At 46.5% G+C, this 23,979-nt stretch overlaps 1 protein-coding gene across 4 annotated transcripts in view; it reads left to right on the forward strand.

Annotated features, from left to right (window-relative positions):
• Nucleotides 1-7,156: 7,156 nt before the first annotated feature.
• GOLIM4 (golgi integral membrane protein 4) overlaps nt 7,157-23,979 on the forward strand; it is a 65,213-nt gene continuing 48,390 nt past the window's right edge. For all 4 annotated transcript variants that reach the window (XM_073359451.2, XM_073359452.2, XM_073359454.2 and 1 more), the window contains exons 1-2: nt 7,157-7,228; nt 8,201-8,438. In XM_073359451.2, the coding sequence (XP_073215552.1) occupies nt 8,252-8,438 (187 nt within the window). In that variant the 5' untranslated portion in view covers nt 7,157-7,228; nt 8,201-8,251. The remainder of the gene's footprint in view (nt 7,229-8,200; nt 8,439-23,979) is intronic.

Below are 23,979 nucleotides of genomic sequence, written 5' to 3' on the forward strand. Positions count from 1 at the left end.
GGAGGCCCTTAATGCTGCTCCAGAACAATCAGTTGTAAATGGCCTTAGTTACTTGAAAGCCTTCCTGTGTATGTGTGTGCCAGTCCATGGGGAATGGAGACTAGGGGTCTTACAGTGACATGTGACCATGTCACCTGATAATGAAATCCATCTTAAATCTGGTATTTTTCCATTTAGAAGGAGGAGTAGGGGCCCAGAGAGATAAAAGATTCCCGCCTTGTGCCAAAGCTGTAAAAGGGGGTGGAGCAGGACAAAAGGGGCAGCCAGTCATGAGAAAACCCCTGCTTACCACCTGAGATTTTTCACTGGAACTAACAAGAACTGTACCGGGGAAAGGATTGGGCCCAGACTAGGAAGGAGTCTAGTCTGTGAAAGAAGCTTATTGGAACATCTCTGAGGGTGAGATATTACCTGTAATCAGTTTCTTTATGTATTTGGCTTAGACTTGATTGTTTTTGCTTTATTTTGCTTGGTGACTTATTTTGTTCTGTCTGTTATTACTTGAAACCACTTAAATCTTACTTTTTATACTTAATAAAATCACTTTTGTTTATTAATAAACCCAGAGTAAGTGATTAATACCCGGGGGAGCAAACAGCGGTGCATATCTCTCTACGGTGTTATAGAGGGCGGACAATTTGTGAATTTACTCTGCATAAGCTTTATACAGAGTAAAACGGATTTATTTGAGGTTTGGATCCCATTTGGAACTGGGTGTCTGGGTGCTGGAGAGGTAACCTGCTGAGCTGGTTTTGGTTAAAGTCTGCAGCTCTGAGGGGCATGGCCCAGACCCTGAGTCTGTGTGGCAGCAGGCTAGCATGTCTGGTTCAACAAGGCAGGGTTCTGGAGCCCCAAGCTGGCAGGGAAAACGGGCTCAGAGGTAATTTCAGCACATCAGGTGACAGTCCCAAGGGGATCCCTTTGACCGAACCCGTCACACCCTCCCCAAAAAAGGGGGGTTCTGCTTCCACGTCAAGTCATCCCCCTGAGATTGGTCTGGAACTCTGGGGTCTGTCATGGGCACAGGGACATCACATAGAGCCATTTCTCTCTACACTGATTCTGGACAGCTATGCTCCCTGCTTTGGCTACCACAGCATAAAAGGAGGAAGGCCACTGTAGGGACAATGATCATCTCGCTACATGCACAGAAAACACAACTCCTTTCTCAAAGTCCAGGGCTAGGTAGATCCATGATTTAGGGGCACGCAACCCAGGTGACTGCCTGGGGTGCCAGGCTTGGGGGGTGCTGGGCTCAGGGTGTTGCTTTTCTTGTTAGCAACAAAAAGGGAAAATAGAATGTTTGAAGTAAAATGTTTCAGGTATTCTGTATGTGGATTCATTTTTCACTAACCTCCTAGAATGTTCTGGACCTTTGTAGAATCTCATGGAAACTTCCAGACTTTCTGAGAACTACATTTTCCTCGAACCTTTACCTGTTTCTGGTCTGTGGAAAAGGCCTAACAGAACAGTTAATGAATGTTGAGAAAGAGAATAATAGCCAAGACTACGACAATGGTGCAAATGTGAAAGGAAGAAACAGTGGCGTGCAAGCAGGGATCCTTGTGCTGAATACGACAGCTTTCTTCATGCCTTGTGGCTGCCATTCCCTCAGCCTGGTTTTGTCAGATGCAGCATCATCTTCTTTAGATTCAGTATCTCTCTTCAGAGTACTGCAAAGGATATAAATCCAGTTTTCAGCATCAGCTATCAGGTGGAAGAGCCTCACGGGCAATGTTACAAATCTGACTATGAAGCCGCTAAGTTACACCTGCTGGGAGAGCTGCATTGACAGCACAAGGCCAGTGAGGTACCATGTGACTGAGGTTTACAACACCCGGATGGAACTGGGCGAGTAAAGCTGAGGCCAGAATCCAACACGAGGCACAAAGCCTTGCAAATTAGATCACTGACTTCAAATTTCTGGTCTCAATTGTGGTTTGGCATGATAGCCTGTTCCAAGTAAACCTTGTAAGTGAGGCATTACAAACTCAGTTGATGGACATTGTGACTGCTACTGCCTTGATTTCATTGTGGCCTATGGAGACAACGGATTTGAACATGCCATCACTGCTGCCAAAGAAATGGTGGAAAACTTAGGAGTTGAGCCTGTCTTCAAGGAAACTTGTAAACATTGGAAGAATAGACAGTTTGGTTACAAAGGCAGAGATGAGGTGAAGCTCGGAAGAAAAATTCAAGAGGGTGTGTTTTTGCTCGCTCATTGACATTGTTCAAATGTCCATCAAAGAAAGGTTCAGACAAATGAAGCACCAAGAAAATACCTGGGGTTTTGGTATGACCTTAGTAAGCTGCCAGCAGACAGAAAAACACTCTTGAACACTTATTTGCTTACATATGGCATGAATAAGTACAGATTTACAGATTCTAGCATGCAAATTTATCACTTTATATGACAGAGATAAATCATGCATCAAAATCATAAAATGGGCTACAAATGCAATAAAAAATAAGGTATTAAAAATTTAACAAATGAAGTGGAGGGCGCTGAAGACGCACCTTGCCGTGGATGCCATTTGTTTTAGGGCTGGCCTTGGCTGTATCTCACTAATTATGTTAATAAGATGTTTTATCCCTCGCTACAAAATAATTGGGGAATCAAGCTTAGGAAAACTGACATTAAAAAAGGGAGGGAAACCACAGGAGACTCACAGTTCATGGAAGAATAATAGCGATAGTTAAAAAAAAATAAAAATGAGTAAACAAACAGGATGTGTCACATTGTGCAATCTCAAAGCATACCTCCTATGGCACTGCACGCACTCTGCCTTCAGTTCCTTCCTGGTTTCCCCAGTAACTCATTCACAGCCCAGAGTACTTAAAGCAATATTCCCCTCTTGGGTTCTTGCAGAATACAATCACTTTTGGTCCATCAAACTCAAACCCTTCCAATGGAAGTCAGTGGGCGGGACAGGAAGTACAAAAGGCAGGTCTGCAAGGTCAGCTGGGCTACAGCCACTGAAGGAGTCAGATGCCTCCTGCTTGTACCTGAACTGGGAGACTGCCACTGATCCTGGCATCACTGACGACTGGCTGACGCTGCTGGAGCCACTCACTGACCAAGCCGAGGAGGAGTTGCCGGGACTGCTGCTAACCTTCTACCCCGCCGAGGCAAAAGGACCCCTTACAAACCCAGGTATGCCCCAAGGTGGAGATAGGAAGTAGCCCAAGGGAACTAGACAAACTTCTAGTTGAGAGCTGGCCTGTGACCAGGTCAGCGAGTTGCAGGAGGATCCCTGCTGACCCAGTGGCGGACCCCTCTGCCACTTTTAGGGCCCTGGGCTGGGATGCAGTGGAGTTGGGCAGGCCCGCATCCCCCCTTCCGCCCCAACCCTGGGGTGGCAGTACTCTCCTTCCATAGGCCAGAGGGCCTACATCCATCTATGGTCCACCGACTGAGGACGCTAGGCTTAACCCTGCTGGAGCTCCCCTAGACTCTGTGTAGGTGCTCTACCCCGGCCTGAGCTCAGAGGACTTGTTGCCCTGCCCTGACTAAGGGCTTGGGCTCTGAACTGTTGGTTTGCTGCTTGGCCCTGAGTGCAGGCCTGAGACTCAGACTCTGTATTGCCCCGCCCTGATGAAGGGCTCGGTCTACTAACTGTTTATTTGCTGCTCGCCCCTGAGTATAGGTGTGAGCCACCAATCCTTCACTGCCCTGATTGCGGGCTAGGGACCCTGACTGCCTGTCGCTCTACCCAGATTGCTGACCAGAGCTACAAGCCGAGAGTGACTTCTCCAACCGTGAGCAACGCCCCGTGATGTAGTGAGGTGGAGTGGCCTCCCACTGACCCAGAGGGAGAGGGGCTATCACTAACCCACTACACTAATATCTAAAAGTTTATTTATAAAAAGAAAAGTGATAGTTAAAATTAGCTAAAGGAATCAAATATGTACAATAATTGCAAAGTTCTTGGTTCAGGCTTGTAGCAGCAATGAAATAAACTGCTGGCTTGTTAAGTCTCTGGTTGCTTCCAAATCACCGGAAGGTCCTCAGTCCCTTGTTTAGAATGCTCCCATTAGTATAAGCCTTTTATAGCTTCCGCCAAGTGAATGGAAACGCATTGTTCTCACTGTGGAAAATTACAGGCAACAAGATGGTGGTTGGAGTCACATGGCAAGTCATATGTCCATGCATGATTCGCTTAGTCATAGCAGAATCCATTATCCATACTCCAGTTAGAATGTTCACAGGAAAATTCATTGTGTAGATAGGCATCTTCCATTGTGAGTTATGTGTTCTTTGATGGGCCATTTGACTTGAATGGTTCCTTCACAATGTGCTGACTAAACACCTTGTTGGTGTTTCCACATGAACAAACATTTGAAATACAGGTACTGTTAATATTCATAATTTCAGATACAAAAATGATACATGCATACAAATAGCATAATCACATTCAGCAAATCGCATTTCCATAGACACCTTACTTGACATACTTTGTACAAGATTTGTTGCAATTATATAACAGTAGCAACAATTATCTACGTGGTCATATTTTAATCAGATAATGTCACAGTACTCTTCCTCCACTTCAGTGTAACTATTCTTGGAGTAAGGTAATACTCAAGGTGAGTAAGGGTGGCAGAATCATGCTCACAGGTGCCACAACAGAAAGAAACAAAAAGGCCAAATATAAAGCTGCTGAAAGAAATCTGAACCCAAAAATGATGTCGGGGTCAGTTCAAAAAGAGTCTTCAAACAAATCATTTGGGAAAGGGGAGGTGCATTAAACAAAAGAGATGGAAAAAGTTCTTGAAGAACCCAATTCTCCTATGTAGTCTTCAAAGCACAGCACGGTGCCATTGCTGTACGCTTCAGGGTAAAGTACTGAGCCAGCCATTCAAACTAATAGGGACATTGGGGCCCGAGCCTATGAGATGCTGAAGCACACCTGCAAAGAGCATTCGCCACACATCTTCTATGTGAAATCCATGGATACCCAGGACCTCAAAAGGAATCCACTACCTGGTGTGAACCCCTTGATGACCAGCATTTCCAAAACTCTGGGTGCAGAGCTTGATCATGCAAAGTGTTGAGCACTTCCTAACAGTTGCTGAGAGCCCAGTAAGGCTGGCAACACCTGTAGCTGTAGCTCACGAAAGCTCATGCTCAAATAAATTGGTTAGTCTCTAAGGTGCCACAAGTACTCCTTTTCTTTTTGTGAATACAGACTAACACGGCTGTTACTCTGAAACACCCCTACTGAGGTTCTCAGAGAGTTTAAGAGGATCAGACCCTTCGCCATCATGTTAATTGGATGGCTGTATGCATAGCTGGGACTAGTCAGTGATTGTAGTTTATAGCAGTGTTCATCAACCTTTTTGATACCCAGGACCACTGGTCCACGAACCCGTCATTGAGAAACATTAGTTTACAGGATATCCAGTATTCCAGCTTATGTCTGTTCCAGGCTATAGAAGAACAGATTCCTACAGTATAAGAGAACTTTAAAAATAAAAATATTCAAAAGAAATGTTTTTAAAAATCATATTAAGCAAGCTGCTTCTTCATCCCACATTGCTCCCTCCCTGAATACTGTGTTCCTCCTACTCTGCTCCCTATCCAGGCTTCTCTACTTTGCTCCCTGTCCCGACCACCTTCATTCTGCTCTAGGAGCACTGTGGGTCTTTGGGTAGAGCCCAGTGAGGCTAAGGGCAGCAATTTCTTTGTGGCTTCACTTTCCCAATAAGCATGTGCCGACGCTCTGCTCACACTCCTTTGGGCTTCAGCACAAGTTCCAGCTTGAAACTGTGCAGAAGCAAAGAAGGCACCCAGCACATTTGTGCCTGCAGCTGGCACCTACACACCCATCTATGTATGCAGCTGGCACCTACACACCCATCTATGTATGCAGCTGGAATCTACACACCCATCTATGTATGCAGCTGGCACCTACACACAATACTGCGTATGCAGCTAGCACCTATACACACACGCAACGTCTGTGTATGCAGCTGGAACACACACACACACAAAACATCTGTGTAGACAGCTGGAACACACACACCCATCTATGTATGCAGCTGGCACCTACACACAATACTGCATATGCAGCTGGCACCTATACACACACGCAACGTCTGTGTATGCAGCTGGAACACACACACACACAAAACATCTGTGTAGACAGCTGGAATCTACACACCCATCTATGTATGCAGCTGGCACCTACACACAATACTGCGTATGCAGCTGGCACCTATACACACACGCAACGTCTGTGTATGCAGCGGGAACACACACACACACACACAAAACATCTGTGTAGACAGCTGGAATCTACACACCCATCTATGTATGCAGCTGGCACCTACACACAATACTGCGTATGCAGCTGGCACCTATACACACACGCAACGTCTGTGTATGCAGCGGGAACACACACACACACACACAAAACATCTGTGTAGACAGCTGGAACACACACACACACACACACAAAACATCTGTGTAGACAGCTGGAACCTACACACCCATCTATGTATGCACCTGGAACTGACACACACAATACAACCATGTATGTACCTGGCACACACACACACACACAATACATCTATGTATGCAGCTGGAACCTACACACCCAGCACCTGGAAAGAAGATACAACAGGAATGTGTGAAGCTGTATGTACTTGGAAGGTACACACACGCCATTTCTTTCTGCAGATGGAGTGTACAATATTCTAACCTTCACAAACTGTCCTGTTGCCACATGCACACACTACGGGTGTGCACAGCTGGAAAGCACACACACAGCCCAGACCAGACGTGTCCCTAGTTGATTTGCACAACATAACAACCTGCAGCTGAAAAGCGTGTGCACCACATACAACCTGTGCCCACAGCTAGGAGCTGTCCACACCGGGTCTGTTTCCGCAGCAAGAGTGTACACACACACACACCCCGCTTGTGTGCCAAGCTGGAACGTGTAACACGGCAGGTACACGCACAGCGCTCGTGCGTGCACATGGATCTCCCAGCTCTCAAGCGTCCTGTCTTCCAAGGGGCGGCGATCCAGGAATGGAGAAGGCGGGGAGAGGGAAGGAGAGCGCCCCGTGGGCCGGACGGACACAGCGGGCACCCAATGCGCACAGACACCGCTCCCCGAAGGGAGGGGAGTGGGCAGAGGCTGGGCCCAATGAGGCAGCGCCCGGAGCGGGACTTCCTTCGGGGATTCCACTGCAGAGAGCAGCCGAGGAGCGGAGGTGACACGTAAGTTAAGGGCTGGAAGGTGGCCAGGGCAGGCAGGGAAGTTTCCTTTGTTTCCCGTTCAGGTGGCTGCAGAGTAAGGCGGGCAGGAGGGGAGAGAGCTGATGCACAGAGACTCCCCCCCCCCCCCCCCTAAGGCGGGCAGGAGGGGAGGGAGCTGATGCACAGAGAGCCCCCCCCCGTAAGGAGGCAGGAGGGGAGGGAGCTGATGCACAGAGAGCCCCCCCCCCCCGTAAGGAGGCAGGAGGGGAGGGAGCTGATGCACAGAGGCACACACCCACACACACCCCCCCGTAAGGAGGGCAGGAGGGGAGGGAGCTGATGCACAGAGCGCCCCCCCCCCGTAAGGAAGGCAGGAGGGGAGGGAGCTGATGCACAGAGACGCCCCCCTTAAAGCGGGCCGGAGGGGAGGGAGCTGAGAGAGAAACACGCTCGCCCTCTGACCCTTCTGCCAAAGCAACCCCGGCAGGAGAACAGGGGAGCTGCTATACAGAGTCCCCGTACCCCAGCACCCACAGACACACTGGTAACCTGGGGCAGGGGCACTGCAGCGCACAGATCCCCCCCCTCGCCCCCCAAGTCCCGCAGACAGCATGGCAGGGACCAGGAAAGCTGCTGTGTAAAGAAACTCTTCCCCCCCCCCATCCTCCAGTACGCGCCCCGACACCCCAGCAGATGAGCTGCCGCCCCCACCGCTCCCCGCCCTGGAGTAAGACAGGCGGGGGGGCAGAGATCCCCTCCCCTCACCCACCATCCGTCCCCGGGCGGCCCCCGAGCCCCCTTCCCGCGGCGGAGCGCCCCAGGGCTGCAGCATGCTCCTGGGGCGCCCGCAGCCACGTGGGCCGGACGGCCTGCGGAGAGCGCCCCGGGCTCTAGGGCAGCAGCAGTGGGAGGGGGCTGAACTAAGCGCTCAGGGTCCCCTCCTCCTGGCTCTGTCCCTTGGTGCCCAATGCTGCCTCCTCCTCCTCCCTCCAGCTGCTGCTACCCCGCCTGGGGTGGGGGGGCTCCGGGACCCGAGGAGGGACTATGGGCAACGGGATGTGCTCCCGAAAACAGAAGCGGATTTTCCAGACCTTTTTGCTCCTGACCGTCGCGTTTGGCTTCCTCTACGGGGCCGTGCTGTACTACGAGTTGCAGAGCCAGCTGAGGAAAGCCGAGGCGGTGGCACTCAAGTACCAGCAGCACCAAGAGTCGCTGTCAGCCCAGCTACAAGGTAATGTTGCTTGCAGTGACCTCTGCGGGGGGCTCACACAAACCCTGCCCAGTCCCAGTGGCTCCTGAATGCCTCCCCCCCTGGAGAGCCCTGGGCTGCAGCTCCCTAACTGCTCCCCAAGCTTACTGCCCTCCCCAGCCCCCAGGTTTTGCTAACTACATGCCAGCGTGTTTCCTCTTGTGTCCCTATAACCAAGTGTCCCTGAAATCCTGGCCCCATTGAAGTCAATGGGAGTTTCTCCAGTGACTCTGATGGGGTCTGGATTTCCCCTACCTCTTAATCCGGAGGGATCCCAAAGCACTTTACAACCTCCTAATTTCAAAGGAACACTCCCAGCGTCCCCCTGTTCTTATTCGTGCACACAAAAACACTTCTTACTTTTGCCAGTTGCTTTAAATTGTCTTGCCTGTTTTATTCAGTCTGCTGAGGTGAGACTCAGCTGTGAGATTATGTGGCTGCTGTGCATTACACCTATCATGCAGCTACACCAGGAGAGGAATATTGTAATAATAATAATAGGTATACTTTTGTAGAACATCCTTACAGGGTTTTTTTTATAAAGATTTTTTAATAGCACTGGGGGGGGGGGGTCTGAATTTCTTGGCTCAAAGCACCACGTTTTAAAAAGTACCTATTCATCCTGTGTGTTGGTTTTAGGATGCCCCAGACTGAGCTACTTTGTACCTGATGCTGAGAACTCACAGCTCCTATTTACTTCAGCACTTCTGAAAATTAGTTGCAAGGTGTCAAACTTATGCATGAAACATCAATTCAGTGGGAGGTATGGGTCCTCAGTACCACTGAGACTCCAGCCCTAGTGGTTTCAAGACAGGCACACACACATTTGTGGGTGTTTCTGAAAACTTTGGCCTTACTATGTAGGTTTCCTTTCAAAAACTTTTAAAAGTGGCTAGAAAATGAATATTGATCATGTTATGATAATTAAACATCCAATCACATACATCAATATGTAGGATGAATACTATAGATTTACAGCTTTTACACAGCAGCAGGACTGGGCTCACAATCTATTAACTTCAAGAGAATTAGTTCATGAACATGTTTAGCTATGGTCTAAAACCATCACTACTTAGTTTTATTACCTCAAATTGAAATACTGTAATGACATGGAAATTTTTTGACAGAATCTTCACTCTAGTGACCAAGGATGTATAAACATTTGGCTGGGAGATGGGTATGTGGCAGATGGCTAAAGGGTTCCTTTAGCTAGTTTGTATTTTTGCGAACAGTACTTGAAGAGGAAAGAGAGAAACAGGAACAATTATTGTTTAGTGAAATAAAAATTCAGTAAGTTTTCTGCTGCTCTCACTAAACTGAAGAAAAGCAGAACGTGCTACCCAAATAAAGGAGAAGGGATCTGTAGATGGTACTCATTGGGGCTGGTTTATAAACATCCACTTTCTAAACATTTTGTTGAGGACCATTCTCCTATCCAAATAAACAAATACAAATACATAAGACAGAAGAACTCCATTAAAAGGTCATCATCATGGATCATGCAGCATTTTATGTTATATCCCTCTTACCTTTGATTACTTTTAAACAATTAAAATATGAAAGAAAAATCAAATATCAATTATTTTGATTTATAATATTTTTTTTAAAGAAGCACTTATCCAGGACTCTGGGAGCCGTTGCCAGAATATCTGCTATGTAGATAAGATTTCCTACTGAAAGACGCCCTGTTTGGGAGTAATAAACCTTTTACTACAAAACACATATGAACACTTCATACAGAAAAATGAAGCGATCCCATCAGTTTAGAAAACACACAAATAGCATTTTTTTTGGCTTACTATTTTTACAAGTAACACCTAAGACTAATAGAAATGAAAGAGATTAGAAAAAAAAAGTTTACTCTGCCCGCTGTCGCAGTCCTCCCCCCCCCCGCTCCCCCATTTTCTCTATCATTTGCATTTGACAGTCCTTAGAGCCTGATTGTGTACTGCCTTGAACCTTCTGTAGTCATTTTTAGGGCCCTACCAAATTCACGGCCATGAAAAACGTGTCACGGACCGTGAAATCTGGTCTCCCCCCCGTGAAATCTGGTCTTTTGAATGCTTTTACCCTATACCATACTGGTTTCACGGGGGAGACCAGAGCTTCTCAAATTGGGGGTCCTGACCCAAAAGGGGGATTGCAGGGGGTCACAAGGTTATTCTAGAAGGGATCATGGTATTGCCACCCATACTTATGTGCTGTCTTCAGAGCCGGTCAGCCAGGGAGCAGCGGCTGTTGGCCAGGCACCCAGGTCTGAAAGCAGCGCCCCGCCAGCAGCAGCACAGAAGTAAGGATGGCCTGGTATGATATTGCAATGCTTACGTCTACACTGCTGCTTGCAGAGAGTCAGCAGCTGACGCTCTCCGGCTGCCCAGCTCTGAAGGCAGCCGTGCAGATGTGAGCATTGCAATACCACACCATGCCATCCTTACTTCTGCGCTGCTGGTGCTGGCAGCAGCTCTACCTTCACAGCTGGACTCCCGGCAAGCGGCCGCTGCTCTCCAGCTGCCTAGCTCTGAAGGCTGCATAGTAGCACCACAAAAGTAAGGGTAGCAGTACCACAACTCCCCCTACAATAACCTTGTGACCCCACCACAACTCCTTTTTGGGTCAGGACCCTTACAATTACAACACTATTGTTGTATAACAAATTTCAGATTTCAATAGCTGAAATAATGAAACTTACTATTTTTAAAAGCCTCTCACCATTAAATTGACCAAAATGGACCGTCAATTTGGAAGAGCCCTAGCCATTTCTACTTATGAAGAGTGAGTGTACAATGCTACCACTTGTATAAATGTGTGGAGAATTCTGATTTGGTGGTATTTTATGACCTCTTAGCACAAATATAAACAACTACACAAGCTGGACAATCCAGTCTTTTGTTTATAGTCCATTTCCCCTGTTGTTAGTCACAAAGCAACAGGGGAGAAGAAAATATTTTTAAAGGAATATATGCTTTGAACAACACAAAACAAAAATATTGGCAGAGAAACTCAAGGGCAGTTTCCATATCTGACCGTACTTTGAACTTTTATTTTTAAGGGACTTATATTTTAAATTGACAGTGTCCTTTTAAAAAGCTGGTGACTACAAATATTTACTTTTCTAGGTTTCCTTTCTTTGGAGCTCTTCCTAATGTACAGAGCCCCAGTTCATCCTGTGGAAGAGTGCTAATTACTTTAATGCTAAAAATAAATAAGACACTATTGCCAATGGCAAAGACTTTTGATTTAGAATAAATAAACCTATTTATGTAGAAACACTTGGTTTTGAATTATTTCATTCACTATTTTTAACTTGGTGAGATAATTGAGAAGGTTATTCTTATTAGAATAGTGACAGAATCTATAATTAGTAAACCACACTATTCCCATGTTTCTTTTGGCATAATCATTTCTCTTAGGATATGGTTGTTGGTGTGATAATTTTGGAAGTATAAGTATGCTGAAATACTCTAAACAGGAGCTAGTGAGGGGTTAAGAAGGGATTGCAAGCCCAAACTGGGTCCAGTAGACATACATTGCATTTGATTCAGAAAAGAAGTTGGGTTGGGTGGGGGTGCGGGTGGGGGTACAGATAGGGGTGGAGGTGGCAGCAGCAGGAGAGAAAGATTCAGGGGAAGGGTGATGGATTTGCTGGCCACTTTTAGTTTTAAATATATGGGAGGATCCTTTTCTGGGAAAAATATTCAAAGCAGAGCCCTATTTTCTTTCTTACCTACATGTCATTCCTTTACTTTTAATATTTGCATAGCTTGCAGAGCAAGGGTTTGAGGGAGGGGGAGCCAGTAGAAATGGTTGACTCCACAACTGTGAGTAGGATAGCTGTTTTGGAAGGAGTGGGGTTCTATGGCCTCTGCTCACATGGGACGAGTCTTTGTATTTGAAAATTAACCTTGGAAACTAGGGAATTGAGAACTGCAGAAATGAACATGTTTGAGTTTTATCTGCTGAGTTTTACCTCATAATATATTCCTATTGGACTTTAGAGGAAGCAGTGCAGCTTTTGTGACCCACAATGTAATTACTGGAAGCAAAATTTAGAGATGACAGGTACTGGCTTATAAAATTATTCAGAGCACATTCAAAAACCTATTACATTACTCTATCCCTATACAGAATATCTAATTGTAAAGTGTTTTATAACTTCTGATCTTCCCAGGAGACTGATGATTTTTAAATCTTATTCTCTTAGCATTACATATTCAAAATTTGGGGATAATCTTATTTAATTTGCCTTAAAGATCTTTCATGTTGTATCATATTGAAGAGTTTAATGCGTAGCTTGACATTGTTTGGCTATTGACTAGATTGGAACAGATTTCAGTAGCTACAACAGGGGTGCATTGACATTTGTAAGAAAACCCAATCTCATCTTTCTGACGGCTTCGAGTCTAAATGGAGCTGGCAGTGGTTTCTAGAGCTTAAAAATTCCCAGTCTCCCCCATCCCAGGCATAAACTAACTTTATTAGAATGTTTATCTATCCTGTTTTAATCCTTTATCCCAATAACCATCCTACTTCTAAATGCCTTTGACTATCTTATTCTTGGTACTCATTATTAGAGAAGAACCCCAATTATCTGAAGGCTTCAAGCATTCTTCTCTTTCCAAGCCTGAAATCTTACTATAATTTGGGGAAGTGACACAGCAGAAGGACTCCTGGCCTTCAGATTTCAACCTTCTGGATGGTTTGCCCTATTATAGACAGTTTGCAAATTTCCCCAAGCCTGTCCGACCCACCAGGACTTTAGCTGCCACATCAGCTAAAATGCAAGCTGATAGTCTACAGAGTCGATTGGTTCTGGGGAAGCCACCAGACATAATTATCTGAAACAGATAATTGCTTGCTTCAGCTGGTGATGTGACCCTGTTCGGAGTAGTCCAGGTGTATTGTAATTAAATATATATAAATACAAACTTAAGATCTATCTACTGATGAAAAGTGATACATAAGAGCTCTGCATTATTACTTTTGTCTGTAATGTGGTCTGTTAAAAATGTTCTTAATAAAATATGTGAACAAAAACATCAATTAATCTGACTCTCTCACACCAAGCAGGCATGCTAGGAGTAAGAACTGAGAGAACTTTGATCCATCTCTTCTCTTCCCAAGCACCATCCAGTTCAACTTCATCTGTGTTGCTGTTGCATAGGGTTTTCCCCTTCCCCCTCCTCACCCCTCACAGCAGCATGGGTCTGAAACAGAACGTTCTGTGATTCCAGTCAGTTTCACACGGCTGCTGCCTATTGCGCAGCATCACAGGTGCACTAGTGCTGAGGGAGGTATTCTTGTACTTAGGGTGAGGGATAATATAAACGTAATATTCCTGGGCTGCATTTAAACTCCTTTTCGTGCTCACTTTGACTATTGAGCAAGGCACGTTGCACCACCCTGAAACAAGTCAGTTTCTGCAATGAGGAAGCAGATATTTCACTGTTTCTACCTCAATTCTCCTTGCAAGTACAAAGAACTTCTAATTTAAAGGGCAACTTGAACCTGGTAGTGAGACATACTGTCACTTTCTCCCTGCCTCCAGCTCTGCACTATCACCACGACTCAGCTTGCGCCATTCCAAGCATTACTGATACTGCTCCACCAGCCTCAGAGCAGGTTCCACAGCAGTCCTTGTGATGGTGCTTCTTGCTATTCATGCTTTCATGAGAAGTTCTGCAAGACCCCTGCTGGTACTGTTACAGATGCATTGGCAGTGCTCTGAACAATCTAGGGCAGCGGGGGTTAGGGAGGTCAGGAGCATTGCGCTAGCGTGCACCAGGCTGAGCTCAGCTGTGGATCTGGAGATATCTTTGGGGTGTTGGCTCTGTTTATGCTGTTTTGAGATTGAGATTTGTTGTTTTATTGACCTGGCTACTTTGTGTGTATTGTACTTCTCTTAAATAGGCATCTAGTTTTCAACTGGAACACCAGGTCAAAAAGGGACCCTGGCGGCTCCGGCCAGCACTGCTGACCGAGCCGTTAAAAGTCCAGTCGGCGGTGCAGCGGGGCCCAGGGCTAAGGCAGGCTCCCTGCCTGCCCTGGCACCACACGACTCTTGGAAGCTGCCTCCAAGTCCTTGTGGCCCCTAGGTGCGTGGGCGGTCACAGAGGCTCCGTGCCTGAGTCCTGGCTAAGCACCTCCCATTGTCCGGGAATCGCAACCAATGGGAGCTGCCGGGGCGGTGCCTGCAGGCCCGAGGACAGTGGGCAGAGCCTCCCTGGCTGCCCATGTGCCTAGGGGCAGCAGGAACCTGGTGGCCACTTCCTGGGAGCTCGCATCCCCAACTCCCTCTCGCACCCCAACCTCCTTCTCTAGCCCAGAGTCCCTTCCTGCATTCAAACTCCCTCCCAAAGCCTGCACCCCACACCCTCCCCAACACCCTGCCCCAGCCCTGAGCCCCCTCTTGTACCCCAAGCCCCTCACCCCCAGCCCCATACTCAGAACCTCTAGGCCCCTGCCTGGAGCCCCCTCCTGCACCCTAAATCCCTCATTCCTGCCCCCACACCACAACCCTCTACCCCAGCCTGTATCCTGAACCCGTCATTTCTGGCCCCACCCAGCTCCTCCACCCACAGCCCAGAGCCTATCTCCACACACACACACACATACCCCCCCTACCCCAGCCCGGAGCCCTCTCCCACACCCCAAACTCCTCATCCCTAGTCCCACCCAGAGCCTTCACCCCCCCTCCCACACCCCAACCCTCTGTCCTGGCCCGGTGAAAGTGAGTGAGGGTGGAGGAGAGTGGGCGATGGAGGGAGGGGGGATGGAGCGAACAGGTGCAGGGCCTCGGAGAAGGGGTGGGGAGGCACGGCGTTCAGTTTTGTGCCATTAGAAAGTTGACAACCCTACTTAAAAGGCACCCACTCAATCACTCCAGAAGTGGCAAAGAACATCATAATGAAGGATAATAAATAGCTACCATATTATGATCAAATTATGAACAGCAAATAAGGCTTCCTAATTTTGCTATCTATATGATATCTTGCAGATTCTCAGCTCACTGAAAGTTATTTAGCCTCATCTGAGAATTTCAGTTCTTTTTTCCACTTATTCCCATGTCTCACCTTGTGTACAAAGATCTTTATTTTAAAAGTTTAGAGTGGAGTTGGCAGAATTCAGTTTAGTGAACACTTTGACCAAATTCCTTTATCCACTGTACATGGGAAGAATTAAATTTTATCATGTGAAACATGACTGTATTCCCATCTAAAGTGTCTGTTTTATTTCTAAATCTGTTGTTTAAGGTAAACTGGTTGCCAGTTTATATATAAATAAGAATTTTTAATAAGATTTCATACTGTAAGTTCAGAAATGGCACTGGGCAATTAGGCCCCAATAGATGAAGGAGCAGGCTTATTACCTTTTATCAGATTTCATATTAAATGAGAGGATCCCTGGTTCTGGCAGCTGAATTCCAACAATGGAAAGAGTTGATTAAGGCAATGCATGCGTTACCTATTTTACAGTATTTGTAATACATGTCCATGTTTGGAGGCACTAACACATCTCCTAATGGGGTATGGTACAGGCACTAATTAATTGATACTTTCAGGAATAATTGTTACCAGTGCTGCAGTCTAGTCCCTGGGTTCCATAGCATGTGCTCTGTCTTTATCCCATTCACCACCACCCGAATCTTAAACTATTTTTTTTTTCTTCTGAGTTTAAAACTGGCCCTGGTCAACGGTCAGGTTTTGTAAAAATGTAGCGCTATAATCCTGAGTCCACCTGTAATTAGGGTGGATTTAGATTCTTTTTAAATTTGTGAACAGTCTGGCCAGGGTCATGAACAGTTCACAGACTTGAGCAGATGCTATTTTGAAATCTCTCAGCCCTCTCAGCCCTCCCGTTCTCACTGTTGTCTATTCTCTGTTGACTATTCTCTGGCTGACCAACCAGCTCTGAGATTGAGTGAGGTGGGAGTTTGGGCCTCCTGACCCAGCCTCTGCTCTCCTTAGAAGACAGGAATAGTGAGTCTGGAGGTTGGGAGCTGCCATGGGACTGCTGTTCCTTTAGGAAGAAATGGTGCCATGGCATGGAAGGAGACGTGTGCACTTGCGGGGTGCCTCTGGAGGTTCAAATTCTGCATACACTGGCAAGCCGACTGTCAGCCTCTGCAGCTGGACCCTGCATCGCATTCACTATTAGCAGTTAACTGAAAGTTCAGTGGCCCAATTGTTTTTTGGTGGATAATTACTACTACCATTACTACAGGTGCTGATGTCGGCGCTCAGGAAAGAGGCTGAGGACGTAATGGATGTGGAGACCAAACCTGATATCCGTACAGATGGTTCCTCCATACCAGGGGTTTGTCACACATTAGGAATAGGGTGTAGGAAACCTTCTTTACTGCTAATGTTCAAGTTGTACTATAGCTAGTAGCATGTATTATTCTTTTGTGTCCTGGCATTTTGTATTGCAGAGGTGTCAGATAATTAATCTCCATGCAATTAAGAGCATTATCCACAGTCAGTGCAGGGGTGAGCATGAAGACAAACCAAGTGGCCTGCCATTAGAATTGGATTGTTTTGAATCCTGGATTGTACCATGCATAGTTTTATGGAACTGGATGCGGTCCTGAGAAAAGAAAGTCCGCAATAGTTTTGCCTGTATAGATTTACAGTAAATTAGCTCTGATTTTCAGTGTATCATTTGGGGTTGGCTTACAAAATAGCTGTTTAATATTTCTGCTAACAGGAAGTACAGTAATCAGTTTTAATCGCTCCTTGTGCTTAGGCAGGTGAGAACAAGTTTTGCATTGTATAGATGTTAACATTTTTATCAACGATAAGTAGACTAGGCTGACTGTGGTGGGCTTGCCCTCTAGGTGTTAGATACTTAAAAAGAAATCAGTGCTATTGCTATGGGAGTTTCTTTCTGAGCACGGTTGCAAAAGATACCTGACTGCGTTTGTATCTGGGGGTTCCAGAAAGGACAGGAACTTCATATAGGTGATTAGTTTGTTGATGAAGCACTTGTGGCACTAAAATAGTACATGCTGGATTGGTTCACGTGTTGATTAAATTTGGAGCAGCTCCCTGGGTTTATGCGGGAGAGGCAGCAGTATAAGTGTGGTGTGTATGTTGTGCCTTCTAGGGGATGAAAAAACTGAAATTATTCCTCTCCCTAAACCGAAGCAATTTACTTATTTTCCCCCCCATCTCTTCCCCCCACCCCGCAATTCCTTTAGGGAGTCTGTCTCTCAGTGGGAAAATACCTCTGTACTACCCCTGCTGCTGAGAGGGAGGAAAAGGTAGCCCTATAGCTGTGATGGGGCCAAAGCGTGGGGCTCTCTCCTCCTTCCACATGGTTATCCAAAGTGGCCAGGGGCAAACATGAGTCCCTTTTCCAGCAAGACAGGTGGGATTGGAGGCTACACCCTCTGCCCCAAACCTCCAGCCGAAGAAATAAGTGAAAAGACAGCTGAGGCTGCTTTAGCATGTTTGACTCCTCCCTCATCACTCCCTCTCATGGAGCTATCCGGGGTGGCTGGGCAGCCACACCTGTTGGTGGGGAAGCTACTGCAGCCCCAGAAGCTCAACACAGGCATCTCCCATGATATTTCAACTGCCCAAACCCTTTGATTACAAAGTAAGTCTGAAGCCCTGTAGTCTATAGCAAGGTGTATTAGAGTGAACTTATTGCTGACACATGCTCCTTGTGGGTGGGCACGGCACACCAGGCTCCTCTTGTCCAGTGCCACCTGCTGACAGCTCATCCAGCCCTGTGGTGGTCTACCTCTACTTGTGATGGCCCTTCAGCCAGATCACTTTATAGTTTCTCTCTGTCCCTTCCGAGATACCAGAACCCCAACAAACAAACAATTTCAAGACTTTGGGTCGGGTCTCCAGCGGTCCTTATGTAAGCCACACACCTCCTGGGTGTGGTGTTCTGTCCCATCTAGTGGCACCGAGACTCCTCTCTCTCTCTCTCTCTCTCTCTGTGTGTGTGTGTGTGTATGTATGTGTGTGTATGTATATGTATATATATATAATATGCGCAGTAGAGGCTCATACACTAAGCTCCAGAGGTCCCAGGTTTGATCCCGACAACGACCAGGGTCTGTCTTACATCCCTCATGTGAGGATTCATCACCTTTTTCTCTTCCCAAGATGCATGTTTCTTTCATGACAGGAGCCTGGGGTCCTTCAACAAATCCCAAATGAAAATGCAAATTTCAACAACTTCTCCCTTCCTTGGGTTCAAACTTGTATCCCTCAAGTTTTTCTTTGGCTATGTTCCTCAGTCGAATGCCTCCCTGGAGGTCCAGGTCCTGCCATTTTGTCAGGGCTCACTTGCTCCACCCTAGTGACTTTGCCATCTCTCCTCTGGCCTCTTGCCAGAAATCTTTAATTAGGAGACAATCCCAGGGCTAACGCTCCCACTGGACTTCCTCTTCAACCCTGTTGGTCTCTATTGCTAAAAGCAGCACTGCCGAATTCTTCCCCTCTCTACCTGCAGCCATCTCTGGGATTCCTCTCTTTACAGTGACCATCCAGCTGCTCCCCCAGCTGGGATTTGTCTTTAATTGGGCCTGACTCCCCCTCCAGGTACAATCAGGTGCTCTAACTGAGCTCTCCAGCTCCAGTTAATTCTTTTGGAGACACTGTGGGGTTCATACCCCTTCACACAAAGCTTGTGCTATTATGGTTTTACTAAGCTATTGTATTGTCAAACAAGATTCTGCTTCCAGAATGGGCAGGGTATTAGGACAGTGCCTTTCAACCTTTTTTTTTCATTTGTGAACCCCCTAAAATTTTTTAAATTGAGTTGCAGACCCCTTTGGAAAACTTAGATATAGTCTGCGGACCCCCAGGGAACCATAGAACACAGGCTGAAAACCACTGCCTTAGGAAGAGAGTCTGTGCTCCTGCACAGAAACAGTTTCTTGATCATGCCAGCAGCTGCTTGAAACTAGCTCTAAAGTGGTTCAGTCTGAAACTGCTGCTCTGATCTCACAGAAGAGTATACACAATTGGTCTGAGTGGAGATTCCTCTGAGTGTATAGAATTACTTCATAATATATTAACTGAACTCTCATGTCAAGATGATAATGTTCCAAATACATTACCTCAACAGGCTGGGTCAGTGACTCTCTTGTTTAATGTTGTGTGTTGTCCCGAGAGAAACCCAGTATTTGGGCATGATACAGGCCATTCACCCTTGTGTGGAGATGGGGAAGCATCATGAACACTATCTCCACACTTACTCTGGAAGTTGAAGTGAGCTGTAGCTCACGAAAGCTTATGCTCAAATAAACTGGTTAGTCTCTAAGGTGCCACAAGTACTCCTTTTCTTTTTGCGAATACAGATTAACACGGCTGCTACTCTGAAACCTGTCTGGAAGTTGAGTACACCCTGTAGCATCTCTTAACAGTGGTGGGTAGAATTCCAGGAGTTTAGGGGTGAGATAAATCTTATGCTTGTTTTGGAATGGGATTATTGTATGGGAAAACTAATTGATTAAATCTGTTATGTTAAAGCAAATTAAGGAGCAGCCTGTTAATATTTATTGGTAACCATAGTAACTAAATAATGCAGCAGTCATGTGCATACTCTCCTGATTAAAGAAGATCTTTTTGGAATGATTTTCTGTTTTTAGATGCCAGGTAGGCCAAATCCTGGTCCCTCTGAAGTCTATGGCAAACTCCTATTGAGTTCAACCTGTTGATTTGACCCTGTTGTTTTTATTTTAAATGAGTGTCTTTCAAAAAGAAAGATGCAAACTGGAGAGAAAAGGTTGTCGCTTTTTGTTGGTGACCTTGCTTAGATTGATAACTTTTTTGTGGTTTTAGAGTTGTCCCTTTTTAAGTTCCCTACAGAAGAACAGAACTTTGTATGAACTGTTTTGAGGAAGTGGTTTAACAGTCTTGGAAGGTGATAACCATAGTTTCCTCCCAGGTTTGGTTTTATCATAGTGGAGTATGCCAAAAGCTGATGTATGTTTGAATTGGGTAAGACCAAAAAATCCCACCCCAAACCAAAACCCCCAATTCAACCCTCACGCACTGCCTTGAACCTTGAGTTTTTACAAAACATTCAGAATCCAATCTCACCTCAGCATCTTGAGGAGGCAGTCGCTGCTATGTCCCATCAAAGGAAAAATTACTCTAAACATTGTTGTTTGCACTGGTGTTGTAGCCGTGTTGGTCCCAGACCTGAAGAAGAGCTCTGTGTAAACTCAAAAGTTGGTCTCTTTCCCCAGCAGAAGTTGGTCCAATAAAAGAGATTGCTTCATCCACCTTGTCTTGCTAAGCAAACTAGGCAAGCAAAGTCCACCATTTAAAAAAACCTTATTTAAAACATAGGGCCAGATTCTGTTTTTAGTTATTGCTGGAGTAAGCCATTCTGGTGTAACAAGAGAATTTGGCCAATAATGCAAAATTTGTTCTGATTTTCTTATATACAACGAGACTCTGGATTTGTTGCTTATTTGCGGTGGAAAGGAAATGTAGGAAGGATGAACAAGCTCTTGGGATGGTGTTCCATGAAGGAGGAGTGCTGGGCAGAGACGGGCTCCACCTTACGAAGAGAGGGAAGAGCATCTTTGCGAGCAGGCTGGCTAACCTAGTGAGGAGGGCTTTAAACTAAGTTCACCGGGGGAAGGAGACCAAAGCCCTGAGGTAAGTGGGAAAGCGGGATACCGGGAGGAAGCACAGGCAGGAATGTCTGTGAGGGGAGGGCTCCTGCTTCATACTGAGAATGAGGGGCGATCAGCAGGTTATCTCAAGTGTTTATATACGAATGCACAAAGCCTTGGAAACAAGCAGGGAGAACTGGAGGTCCTGGTGATGTCAAGGAATTATGACGTGATTGGAATAACAGAGACTTGGTGGGATAACTCACATGACAGGAGTACTGTCATGGATGGTTAGAAAATGTTCAGGAAGGACAGGCAGGGCAGAAAAGGTGGGGGAGTAGCACTGTATGTAAGGGAGCAGTATGACTGCTCAGACCTCCGGTACGAAACTGCAGAAAAACCTGAGTGACTCTGGATTAAGTTTAGAACTGTGAGCAACAAGAGTGATGTAGTGGTGGGAGTCTGCTATAGACCACCGGACCAGGGGGATGAGGTGGATGAGGCTTTCTTCCGGCAGCTCGCGGAAGCTACTAGATCGCATGCCCTGGTTCTCATGGGTGACTTTAATTTTCCTGATATCTGCTGGGAGAGCAATACAGCGGTGCATAGACAATCCAGGAAGTTTTTGGAAAGCATAGGGGACAATTTCCTGGTGCAAGTGCTAGAGGAGCCAACTGGGGGGGAGCTTTTCTTGACCTGCTGCTCACAAACCGGGAAGAATTAGTGGGGGAAGCAAAAGTGGATGGGAATCTGGGAGGCAGTGACCATGAGTTGGTTGAGTTCAGGATCCTGACACAGGGAAGAAAGGTAAGCAGCAGGATACAGACCCTGGACTTCAGGAAAGCAGACTTCGACTCCCTCAGGGAACAGATGGGTAGGATCCCCTGGGGGACTAACATGAAGGGGAAAGGAGTCCAGGAGAGCTGGCTGTATTTCAAGGAATCCCTGTTGAGGTTACAGGGACAAACCATCCCGATGTGTCAAAAGAATAGTAAATATGGCAGGCGACCAGCTTGGCTTAACGGTGAAATCCTAGCGGATCTTAAGCATAAAAAAGAAGCTTACAAGAAGTGGAAGGTTGGACATATGACCAGGGAAGAGTATAAAAATATTGCTTGGGCATGTAGGAATGAAATTAGGAGGGCCAAATCACACCTGGAGCTGCAGCTAGCGAGAGATGTTAAGAGTAACAAGAAGGGTTTCTTCAGGTATGTTGGCAACAAGAAGAAAGCCAAGGAAAGTGTGGGCCCCTTAATGAATGAGGGAGGCAACCTAGTGACAGAGGATGTGGAAAAAGCTAATGTACTCAATGCTTTTTTTGCCTCTGTCTTCACGAACAAGGTCAGCTCCCAGACTGCTGCGCTGGGCATCACAACATGGGGAATAGATGGCCAGCCCTCTGTGGAGAAAGAGGTGGTTAGGGACTATTTAGAAAAGCTGGACGTGCACAAGTCCATGGGGCTGGACGAGTTGCATCCGAGAGTGCTAAAGGAACTGGCGGCTGTGATTGCAGAGCCATTGGCCATTATCTTTGAAAACTCATGGCGATCAGGGGAAATCCCGGATGACTGGAAAAAGGCTAATGTAGTGCCAATCTTTAAAAAAGGGAAGAAGGAGGATTCTGGGAACTACAGGCCAGTGAGCCTCACTTCAGTCCCCAGAAAAATCATGGAGCAGGTCCTCAAAGAATCAATCCTGAAGCACTTATATGAGAGGAAAGTGATCAGGAACAGTCAGCATGGATTCACCAAGGAAAGGTCATGCCTGACTAATCTAATCGCCTTCTATGATGAGATTACTGGTTCTGTGGATGAAGGGAAAGCAATGGATGTATTGTATCTTGACTTTAGCAAAGCTTTTGACACGGTCTCCCACAGTATTCTTGTCAGCTAGTTAAAGAAGTATGGGCTGAATGTATGCACTATAAGGTGGGTAGAAAGTTGGCTAGATTGTCGGGCTCAACAGGTAGTGATCAATGGCTCCATGTCTAGTTGGCAGCTGGTGTCAAGTGGAGTGCCCCAGGGGTCGGTCCTGGGGCCGGTTTTGTTCACTGTCTTCATAAATGATCTGGAGGATGGTGTGGATTGCACTCTCAGCAAATTTGCGGATGATACTAAACTGGGAGGAGTGGTAGATACGCTGGAGGGCAGGGATAGGATACAGAGGGACCTAGACAAATTGGAGGATTGGGCCAAAAGAAATCTGATGAGGTTCAATAAGGATAAGTGCAGGGTCCTGCACTTAGGACGGAAGAACCCAATGCACAGCTACAGACTAGGGACCGAATGGCTAGGCAGCAGTTCTGCGGAAAAGGACCTAGGGGTGACAGTGGACGAGAAGCTGGATATGAGTCAGCAGTGTGCCCTTGTTGCCAAGAAGGCCAATGGCATTTTGGGATGTATAAGTAGGGGCATAGCCAGCAGATCGAGGGACGTGATCGTCCACCTCTATTCGACATTGGTGAGGCCTCATCTGGAGTACTGTGTCCAGTTTTGGGCCCCACACTACAAGAAGGATGTGGATAAATTGGAGAGAGTCCAGCGAAGGGCAACAAAAATGATTAGGGGTCTGGAACACATGACTTATGAGGAGAGGCTGAGGGAACTGGGATTGTTTAGTCTGCAGAAGAGAAGAATGAGGGGGGATTTGATAGCTGCTTTCAACTACCTGAGAGGTAGTTCCAGAGAGGATGGTTCTAGACTATTCTCAGTGGTGGAAGAGGACAGGACAAGGAATAATGGTCTCAAGTTGCAGTGGGGGAGGTTTAGGTTGGATATTAGGAAAAACCTTTTCACTAGGAGGGTGGTGAAACACTGGAATGCCTTGCATAGGGAGGTGGTGGAATCTCCTTCCTTAGAAGTTTTTAAGGTCAGGCTTGACAAAGCCCTGGCTGGGATGATTTAATTGGGGATGGGTCCTGCTTTTGAGCAGGGGGTT

The sequence above is a fragment of the Lepidochelys kempii genome, chromosome 9, assembly GCF_965140285.1.
Source record: "Lepidochelys kempii isolate rLepKem1 chromosome 9, rLepKem1.hap1, whole genome shotgun sequence".
NCBI classification, from domain to species: domain Eukaryota; kingdom Metazoa; phylum Chordata; order Testudines; family Cheloniidae; genus Lepidochelys; species Lepidochelys kempii.